Source organism: Zootermopsis nevadensis, unplaced genomic scaffold (genome assembly GCF_977971745.1).
Source record: "Zootermopsis nevadensis isolate Lab colony 2312 unplaced genomic scaffold, Znev_1.0 Znev_ptg000023l, whole genome shotgun sequence".
In the NCBI taxonomy this organism is placed as follows: Eukaryota; Metazoa; Arthropoda; class Insecta; order Blattodea; family Termopsidae; genus Zootermopsis; species Zootermopsis nevadensis.
Window position 1 is genome coordinate 8,113,531 of NW_028259155.1, and position 11,017 is coordinate 8,124,547.

Genomic DNA, 11,017 nt, shown 5'->3' on the forward strand with positions numbered 1-11,017 from the left:
ATCTGTAATGTAGTTAGTTTTATTTTCTGTGACGATTGTCATAGATTGTTGTGGCCTTGACTTACCTGTCGCATTCTGTGCATATCGATACACCTTCGTCGTGGTCATCACATGTCAATGCGTTAAAGGAAAGTGAAGCAAATCGTAGTTGTTGCAGAAGGAGACATGTATAGGACTAATGTAAGTTAATTAGAATTTTGTAAAGCAATATATTAATTTTGTATGTTATTTTATGTGTGTCGGCAATACTTCGTCGTAGCCATGACCATAGATTTATACCAATGCATCGGCAGTATGCAGTATATGTCTTGAAGTTATTTTGTGCAGTTTACCGACGTTTCAGAAATGTTAGCTGCTTTCATTATCAGTTTGATCAGTATCCCCAAATTTTAGAGGCAACAAGCACCTCAGAAATGTCGATAAACTTCTACCCGACTACAAGGTGCAACAACCCATGCATTTGCTTTAGAACTGCGGAAAAACAGAAACGTCGGTCAGTGGTTGGCAAAAAATGTGATTCTCAAATCCTCGTGAATTTTCATGTTACTCATATATCAAGGTGTACTATTTGCGATGTGAAGACATTTGATTTTCAACACTTTCTGTTTCCTGACATGGATGTCAGCAAATCTCTAGATGGGGCATGCATAGTCCATCATAGGACAGATGAGTTGCTTACAATGCAGCACACTGTTTCTGATGGACAAGCCACTTTTTCTAATTAGATGGGGATGTAGTATGCCCATTCTTTTAGATACCTTTCTTCCAGCCTGGTTGACGTGTTCCAACCATGTTAGCTGCATATCAAGGATCACCTGTTTTGATTCACTGGTCTGGTCTGGGCCTTTGGATGCATTTGCAGTGCTGTTTGAGATGATAGTAATCCTCCAGTCTTTTTCCAGTGCCCAAGTCTGTTGAGATAAGTCTCTGGATAGCTGGTGGCTAACAGGATGATTGATTTACTTGATTGGAACAGTGCAAGTTTAGTCAGTATCCACATTTCACTGAGTGCAAAGGAATAGGTTTTTGAATCACAGCTTTCTGAAGATGTTCATGATACAATGAAGTTTATGAACGTACTGTTTTACAGTTTCCAGATGCTCCTCGTCCTTATGCAAACGCAAAGAGGCATAGTCCGAGTATAAAGGAGCACCTGAGAGCATCATGGCTGACTTCTGTAATAGGTTTCATCATGTTCTTAGCTGGAATGAAACTCGTCTACTGGAATGAGGTAGGAACTATGTACGTGTCTTCAAGAATGCGGGATGAGGCAATAACATTCAGAAGAGTATAAGAGCATAATATATGCTCATGTTTTTAGGGACAAGCTGTACAAACTGCCCATTCACTGGAGGAAGCGATGAATGCTGTTATTCCTGTCAAGTACACATCTGTCATAATGGAAGAAAACAATGGAAAGTTAGTTCATTTTAGCGGAACTTTGCGTGTCGGAGAGCCGCTTGCAGAGGTGGAATACGGAGTGGCTGTTCCTGCAGTTAAATTGAAGCGCCGTGTGCAGATGTATCAGTGGGTTGAAGAAAAACATAAGAGGTAAATACAGAATAAGATAAAATGCCTAACTGTGCAAAAAAATTATAATCTTGTCTTTCTTCTCAAAGTCTCTGATGCTTAACTTGAAGGTACTAATCTGCCAGTTGTATTCTGTGACCCAGAAGTTATGGGGAATGCCAAATGGTTTGTAAGTGGTATTAAACCTTTAAATTCAAGTGAGAAATATATGTACCACCTGCTTTAGCACTCAGTAACTGTGAATTTTGTATTTCTGGGTATTGTATAATTCTCTGTGTAAAAAGTGAATATTCTCTTAGACAGCATAACCAGTTTATCTTTATAATGGTAACGTGTTGTGTTTTCTATGTGATGTGGACTGAATTTTTACGCGTCCAGACCGGCCTCCTCCCCAATAGGTCCCAAGGCCGTATTCCGGGGGTAAAGCGTGGCCAGGGTGTGATGCTAACCACTCATCCCCATCCAGTGCTGACGTTAAGAATGAATAGGAGCTATACTTCCTCTCCCCCCAAACGCCTACATGGCGTATATTGGGATAAGTTTACATAATAAGATATTGAATGTGTGGCACTTTGAAGTTAAATGATAAGAAAAATTACAGAGAAGGATAATTTTTTGACGTAAATATGTCTGTAAGGAAGGGTCATTCGGCAAAAAAGTGTAACGAAAAAGTGTAACAATGGTTTATCAACAAATAAACAACAATGGTTACCTAGGAAACTTCATCTGTTTATCAACAAATCGACAATAATGGTTACCTAAGGAACATCTATTTACTCAGCATTTTTGTTACCTTTAAAACATTTCATTACATTACATTACATTACTTTACATTACATTCATCTACCACAAACCCATCTTAAGCGTAACTAATTCAAGTTAAATAAGCAATGTCTTAATCAAACTTTACTCAATTGTAAAGCATGTATAAAGGAAATATTTAGAATAAAGCCAATATATAAACTTCCTTTCCGTATAGACGTATTTACGTCAGATTCTCCGGAACCGTGGTTCCACTGACAACTTTTTGAAGTAATTTTGTTGTGTTTTATAAACTGGTACACTTCCCTTGGTATTCAATATTTTGATTTAGTTTCAGCAGTTAATTACTTGCACTGCAACATTTATTTTGTATCAATCCATTAATGTCTGCTTTCTGCTCCATGCTTTCCATGTCGCGTCTGAGTTCAGTGACATCTGTGAACATGATTTAAAGTTGTATACGGCCACAATGAAACGAGAATAGCATAGCATTGACAGTGATAGCCAGGTGGTTAGATGATTAACTACTATTCTGTTTGAATACACCCCCCCCCCCTCCCCCTCAATTCAGGTCCATAGTTTTAACCATGATAATTGATGCATGTGCATTTTGGGTCGGGAAATGTTAATGCAAATATGATTTTATTTTAAATGTTGTGCATGAACATTGTTTTTAAACCTTTTGAATGTTACATGTTAATATTTTATGTGTCTTCTTGTTGCCGCTTTTTTGTACTAGTCGCTTTCATTCACTCCCTTTCACATCGTCGGAGAAAACGCGGAAGCCTCGTACCTTCTTTGACCAACAGGATTGAGATAATCGTCTGCTAATACTGCAGCCCCCGCCAAGGCTGAGTTTACTCAGTCCTCGCCGTCACCTGCGTCTTCTCAGTTAATCAAACAAAATATCTCATGAGAAACACCGTAATAGGCAGTACTGTTTTGACAGAAATATTTGTTCTCATAGATTATTTTCTTTTGACGTAAATACGTCTATATTGAAGGGTCATTCGGCAAAAAAGGAAACGAAAAAGTGTAACCTGGTTACCTAGGAAACGTCGTGTTTACTCGGCATTGTTGTTACCTATAAAACATTTAATTACATTACATTACCTTACATTACATTTCATTACATTCATCTACCTAAGACCCATCTTAAGCGTAACTAATTCAAGTTAAATAAGCAAAGTCTTAATCAAACTTTACTCAATTGTAAAGCATGTATAAAGGAAATACTTAGAATAAAGCCAATATATAAACTTCCTTTCCGTATAGACGTACTTACGTCTAATTCTCCGGAACCGTGGTTCCACTATCACTTTTTATGTAAATGGAATTCTTACTTCTTCAGGTGTGACAGGAGGGAGAGTATGTCTTATATTAATGTAAACATATTAATTATTTTGGCACATAAAAAATATGGGCCCGTAATGCACGTGTCTTGGTGAAATGCGTTATCACCGGCTTTCCTTGCAGGGAGCAGGTACCAGGAGATCATGAATACGTTGAACTGAGTTACTCCTACAGCATGGAGTGGAGAGATAAACTGATTGACAGTTATCTGTTCTACAATACGGCAGGCCATCGCAATCCAAAGTGAGCAATTTAACACAAACACTAAGAAGATTTCTTGGTTATATCACAGGCTAGAAACCCTGTTTGCCAAATTAGGGAAGCGTATAGATCACATTGAAGATTTCCGTCTTCTGGGTTGTTGCGCTGTGTAGTCTGGTCGATCTTAACGAACGTTTCAGAGGTCATACTGCCTCCGTCATCAGGGCGATGAATATAACTCACATTGTTTGTTTCTTTGTTTGGGAATTAAGAAATTTGTTTATACCAACTGGTATTATGATCATCATTAAATTAAGGGGTTAAGGTAAGCTCGACAAAGGTGAAAATCATCATTGAAATGTAATGATTTTGTGCAGTCATTGATTATTCCATACCAGGGCATGTTCTTAAACACTTTCCTTCTTATCCTGAATTACGTCTTGTTTAAAATATTATTTTAAGTAAGTTATTCCCATTCGTCACCAGAGTCAATCATCCTTTGAATAGGCGTCTGTTTGGGCCTGACCTTATTGGTAAATAACCAAGTCCCTATCCCAAGCACAAAGCATGAGGAGGCAGTTCAAAATGCCAGATTAAACCCATATGACAAGTGCAGTTAATTAAAAGCTGTGGATTTTTTGTTACATTAATATACATTCCGAGGCCTTGTTGATCACGTGTTGCTTGCAGGCCTGACTTACACGACTGATCGTTAAATATGCATATATTAGTTTTGAGAGCGTGTTAAAGAGAGATTTGAGTAGAAGTATTTGGCAGCATGTACGCTGTATCTTGGAACTCTGATGATGCAGACTTGTTCCCACATTTCTCCAAGTGACAGATTGTGTAGTGTATGTGACATGTTCTCCGTGGCAAAATGAAAGTTACAAAATAAAAGCACGCCATTGCGATGGATCGACGTGAGGTGAGCAAATGCTTCCTTGGCCACTTGAAAGATTTAGTTTGCGTGTAATTTCTTAAAACTCATTGTACGCTGCTGTGTAACCTTACAGTTGATGCAGGGTAATTCGGAACCTAAACATAAATTAATCCACTGTTCGAATGAGACGTTCTGAAAAAATATAGTTCTGGTGTATGATTAACTAGATACTGCTCTGTGATTAGAGGTATGTGGGGCAAGTCCTCTAAATGGCGTGTTTTAGGCAATGTGAGGCTTTTATATTTGTGTGGACCAATCATTTCCTCCTCATTCCTTGGCTCTGATTGGCCATTTCCTCCTCTGATTCTGGGGAAAAAACAAAACACTTCCCAACAACCTCACTTCAGCCCTGAAGATGGAGGCAGTATGTTCCTCTGAATGTTTGTACTTGTGGTACATACAAGTTCGCATGGCGTTATAAACCAGAATTCCAGCATTGACCCTTGTATTTCATGTGGAAATTTATAACTTTCGATTGTATTCGAAGTTTTCTACCATCTGAGCCAGTGAATATTACAGTAATTGCTCAGATATAACTTTTCTGTTTATTCGCTTTGTATTCAAATACAAGCCCATGTGCCGTTATATGCAAGCTGGTTTTGAAGGTCTTCATGTTCAGCTGTTTTGCATAGAACTAGTTTAGTACGTTGGTATGCAGTGTGCAGACGTTAATTTTTATAACTTTTATTAACAGATGTGTTATGCCTGGCTTAATAAAATCAGTTCATGTGATTGAATGCTGTCTGAAAAAGCCATAATCATAATCTATCATTTATTCTATGTAACTCAAAAGAAAAGATGGGGGATGTCTACGTTATGTATGCTTCGCCATTATTCTTGAAACCAAAGAAACGTTTATTCACAGGGAATTTCCATTGAAGACCACAGTGTACGTGAATGAACGCGTGAGTGTAGGGAGGTACATGTTCGGTGCAGCCCTCATAGATAAGTTCTCAGATTTTGTGCTGGTGACAAGCGATGAACGACCAGAGAGGCGGGACATCAAATTGCACGCAGGCCTGTATTATCATAGTCGGGATGTGTGGAACCCGGAGGTTGGCGACATCAGGGTTCAGTTCTCGTACGCGGGGAGGGCCGACGAAGAGGTGGGTAGTTCATTTCAGCACGGAGTGACGCGTGCTGTCTTTAGTTTGTCAGTTGTTTCTTACACGTAAAAATTACTAAGAGCTTTAACATATAAGAACCTTTTGTCCTTTTCGTGTTTTTCCCCCCCATGTGTCCGTGGTCTGGTTGCTACTTGAATGTAACTGTTCTCTGTAAAATTACCAGTGTCCACAGACGTTACATTTGCATGCATAAAGTGGTCATTTTTTATATGGTGCCACAGTGGTAAAAAAATAGAAGAGGTGTTTAGTGTCGTCGTAATCTTAGTAAATGACGTACTGCGAGAGTATTAAGTACGCTGTGGTATGCACAAGAAAATTCATTTGACATGATCATTTCAAAAGTGCTTTACTAATAAAGTTATTTGTCACAAATAACGGGCAATCTCGCAGGTGAAGTAACTGATCTCGTGGTCTGATTAAATAGGCCACGTAAGCCATCTGGGCCGATTCCTTGTACTCTGCAATATTATTTGTTTCTGTTTGTTCATCCCTGGTTTCCTTCTGCTTTGTGCAGTGGCCTTCATCATTCACGCATAAAGATTACAGTAGCCAATGTTGTTTGTACAGTCTGTGCTGCTCTTAGAATGGAGATATATTTTTTGTGTCAGTATTCTATGAACCAGCTATTTTAATAGAACTCGCCAAGAATTGAAATTGTGTCTAATGTGGGTGCGATATAGTTTGGTTTTAAGTCTGTTTTATATCATGATCTCTGAATCCCAGGTGAGTGTTGTAGGGATGCAAGTTGGGAAGGAAATTCAACCGTATCGGACATTCTCAGGGAATGAAATACTGATGCTGCGGCATGGACGCCTGACGGTAGAGGAAATGTTCCTTGATGAACAAGCTCGCAACCAGTGGCTGACGTGGGCTTACCGTGCCCTTGGCTGGCTCATGATGTTTCTTGGGGCAAACTGCGTTTCAAATATCCTGCAAATTATTGGTAAGTTCATATAAGGAGGAATGTGATATTTCTGCATGAAACATGGTATGTCCTATATAAAGGCATTCTTTCTAATTGGAAGTGGTAATGTACAGTGTGTCCAAGTCCCTTCGGGGTTTTGAAAAGTTGTGGCGCGCAATCAAATTGAGCTAGCCACATGCGGTTTGCGGCAGATTACAGTGAAACTCTGGAAGATGGTGCTCCACCTCATTGGGGTCTGCAGGTACGCGCGTTCCTAGATAGGACATTTCCAGGAAGATGGATCGGCAGAGACAGTCCAATGCCTTGGCCTCCACGGTCACCAGACAACACCACTGGATTATTTCCTGTGGGATTATGTCAAGAGCAATGTGTTCCGAACACCAGTTAACGGACTTGATGACCTGAAGACCCTTATCAGGAATGTCATCTCGGCTATTCCAGTGGACGTGCTCCACAGAGCATGGCAACGAATATCGTCTGGACGTTCTCCGTGCTACCAACAGTGCCCACATCGAGGTCTACTGAGGTCGATAAAAAAACTTCCAGAGTTTCACTGTAATCTGCTGCAAACCGCATGTGGCTAGCTCAATTTGTTTGCGTGCCCACAATTTTTCAAATCCCCGAAGGGACTTTGTGGACGCACTGTATTTCAGATGATTACAATAAGGTTTTGACAGAAGGCATCCTTTGCAGCAGTGGTATGCACCATAATATACTTAGTACTTATTTTATTCGTTATAAGTTTTCTGGTAAGATTCAGATCATGTGTGGTCTACAGGAAATGAACAGATCGTAGGCTGACAGACTGTCACAAATAGAAATGGCCGCTGTCAGAAATACAAATTCTTGAAACAACTGTAGCTTCATTTAGCTTCTACCTGCTCATATTCATTGATGGACGAGTGAAAACTAAGTTGAGCAAATCAGTCGTTCATAGCCTAGTCTATGGTTTTAGTGCGTGTGATTCATAGGTTCATGGCTCAGGACAAATGGTTAGAGCAATCCGTGTGGGATTTATGGTGGATAAAGTGGCACTAGGACAGGTTTTATTTTGAGTCGTTTGGTTTTCCCCTGTCAGTATTCCGCTGCTGCCCCATATTCACCTTGAAAGCTTGTTAGCAGTCGCTCATTTCCACAGAGACATAAATGCTGTGCTTGTTTGACGTCTCTGTGTTAGTTGTGTACTGCCAAATGAGAAATGGCATAATGACTATAAACTGTGTGTTGGGGTGTCCAGTCTCCTCATTTGAGCCTGGAACCTCCTGTAGTGTTGTCAGTGGGCCAGAACATTTGGAAATAAGGCAGTGTGTTATAAGGGTCTATGATTTGCCTGGTCTGTGACTGGAATTAAAAAAAAAGCATATACAATAACTTTAAAGCTCTGTCTACATTTTTATATCTTTTGTAGCAAACTGTGATATGGCATTGAAAGGCGGACAGAATTATCAGTTGCATTATGTGTCGCCATTTATACTTGGGAAGAAAACTGAAGACGAGTGATTGCCATGCCATCAGAAAGCTTACATTTTCAGGCAGAATTATATGTACTTTCTTGCCATGATGAGCCAGTGTAAATCAGTTCGTGTATTGGGTGGCTACGGACTGGACAATCGGGGTTCGATCCCTGACGGGGGCAGAGGATTTTTCCTCTAGCCTCTGCGTCGAGACCAGCTCTGGGGCCCACCCAGTCTCCTCTCCAATGGGTATCAGGGTCCTTTCCTTGGGGTAAAGCACGGCCGGAGCGTGATGCTGACCACTCACCCCCATCTAGTGCTGGTGTATAGTGAAACAGCTCTTGCCATTTAAAGGCTGGGATTCAAATCCTTATGTCAATTATTCTAATTTTTTTGTTATTAGTTAACTAGCTCATCCAAAGATGAGCTGTATTAGGGTTTTTAAAGACGTCTGTGAAGAAACATTGCGTAAATAGTAAGAATGTTGTTTTAATGGTAAGGTGTGTTCAGTTTCCAGGTATTCCATCTTGCGCAGTTTGTTGTTGATGGGTATGAATTTTGTAAACATGGCAATATCCACATCGGTATGTTTCCTGGTAATGTCACTTGCTTGGAGTTCGTATCGCCCTGTGCTTGGCACCCTCCTCGTCATTGGAGGAGCCATGCCATTCCTGTTTTCAGCAGTTCGGCTCTACCGTCGCGAACGAGAAAGTCGTTACCAGAGGTTATGATTTTTCCCTAGCGTGTGGAAATGGTCAGTATTTTTTTTTTACTGAATTGTGAAGAACAGATATTTTACAATAGAGCTGTAAGTGCTCAGTAAGGATTAAAGAATGTCGTATTTCATAACAGATTCAGTCGTATCTTATTAGGTAGCTAGAAATTTGGCGAGAAGCCGGAGGATTCTGGAAAACTGCATGAAAAATAGACGCTAATAAGATTTACGAACTGACTGTTACCAAAGAATCATATTCTAAACAGTTTTTACAGTTTGAATATTATAAGTCATTGACATTTATCTGTGATTTCTGTTATATACTGTGCAGCGCATTAAAGTGAAATTAAAACTTTGTAATGTGATAGGTGGGAGGGACTTCAACACCAAAGCGTTCTTGTTCCTTTCGTGTTTTGTGGAAAGTGTGTGTTTATGAAACAAGAGAAAGTTTGTACCTGAAAGTGTGTTAGTTTAAACAGATGGCTGTAAGTTCGGAAGGCCAGGTTTCTTTAATGAACTGGTTGATCCAGATTGAAGGTTGGCAGCATGTTCATTAATCGCAGAATGGTTCTTTCCCAACCTGACCCAAATCCCCATTTGACATTTTAATCAGCCCTTTGTTTACTCATCACTCAGATCAGCTCTGATCCTGACTGACAAACCACATCATTCCCCCACAGACAACTTGTTTCCCCCCCCCCCCCCCAACTCGTTTTCAGTTAAAGTAAGCCTTTACCTTGGTTTGAAGCCATGTAGTCTGTCGTGCTGTGGATCACCTTTGTGGCCACTTCTATAAGACTTGAATATTTCATCCAGTTTATTGCACGTTTCTTTCAAAATACAGCTTTTCACCATTTTATTTTTCAAGATAACTTAAGAAACTACATCTTATGTACAGTCTTTTTTATTAAATTATTTAGGCCTTGCTACATTTTTTCAAAATCTTACTTTAAAAAATATATTTGTCCCACATTTAATATACAGATAATTTCTGCGACTTCGTGATAGAAATTATATGGAAGGATTTGATGTTCCTAGAATTGCTTGGGCAGTTGTTTCTAAAGGAATAATTTTTCCTCATTTCCTTTGGATCTTCTTTTAAAAAAGAAAAATCTGCCTTTTATAGACTGAACTTGTTATAATGATACAAACATGAAAGTGATCAGCATTTACCACATGTATTAGGAAGTCTCTGTCTTTCCGTGACATGAGAATTTAAAGCGTATGATATTTTAAGGAGAATTCATGTGATGAGGAAATGCAGACTTAACCTTTTGTAACTGAACCAGGAAGCCTTAGCTAAGGTTCTAACATGTGCTGGTTCATTTTCTGGCAGAGGTACACACTTTTTTTTCATCAGTTGCAGTATTAAAACTTTCAAAGTATTGACTAGAAGAATTTTTCTTCAGTGCGTGGTTACGATTATTTAACCCCTTAACCCTTTTGCGGTCCTACGTTTCCTATGCCAGTTGCAGAAGTTGGAGCCAGGTTATCAGTGCAGGCGTCCAAATAAAGCAGAGTTATTACACAAGTGGCCGTCTTCTGGGTTGTAGCACTACAACCTAGAAGATGACTATGTTCAAACTTGCCGCCATGAAAACCTCAAATCCTACAGAGTTATTACATGTTTATTTCCTTTTGCGGCTGAACTAATGGACAAGTTTGTGGGAGCGCTCCATTTTTATAATAGGATCGTACAGCTATGCCTGGAACCTAGCTGGTGTAATCATTTGTGTATTTGAGTCTGTATATAAGTAAATGAGATGGTATGTAAATAAATGTAAGTTATTGAAAATAAGCTTTTACTTATTACTATACTCAAATTTGAACTAATCAACCAGTATGAGACTCAGCAGGTATACAGGGAACATTTGTTGTGTCTTATTGTTTTGTTGTGTTCTATTGTGTCTTACTGAAGCACCATTGCTACAGGGTATAAACCCATTTGCAGTTAATAAATAATAATAATAATCTCGTTTAGTAAGATGTCTTGTTTATTTGGTCTGATCT

The 11,017-nt window shown here is 39.4% G+C and overlaps 1 protein-coding gene across 2 annotated transcripts; it reads left to right on the forward strand.

The window, feature by feature from the left end:
• Window positions 1-34: 34 nt before the first annotated feature.
• On the forward strand, window positions 35-10,991 carry Tmem43 (Transmembrane protein 43). Of its 2 annotated transcripts, XM_022068402.2 has the most exons (7): window positions 36-180; window positions 1,091-1,231; window positions 1,322-1,551; window positions 3,769-3,888; window positions 5,652-5,892; window positions 6,637-6,856; window positions 8,803-10,991. In XM_022068402.2, exons 1-7 carry the CDS (start codon window positions 166-168, stop codon window positions 9,021-9,023), a joined length of 1,188 nt encoding a protein of 395 aa, XP_021924094.1. In that variant the 5' UTR covers window positions 36-165; the 3' UTR covers window positions 9,024-10,991. The 2 variants fall into 2 exon arrangements, with proteins under 2 accessions (XP_021924095.1, XP_021924094.1); XM_022068403.2 differs by lacking the exon at window positions 3,769-3,888 and having other exon boundaries at window positions 35-180.
• Window positions 10,992-11,017: the final 26 nt, after the last annotated feature.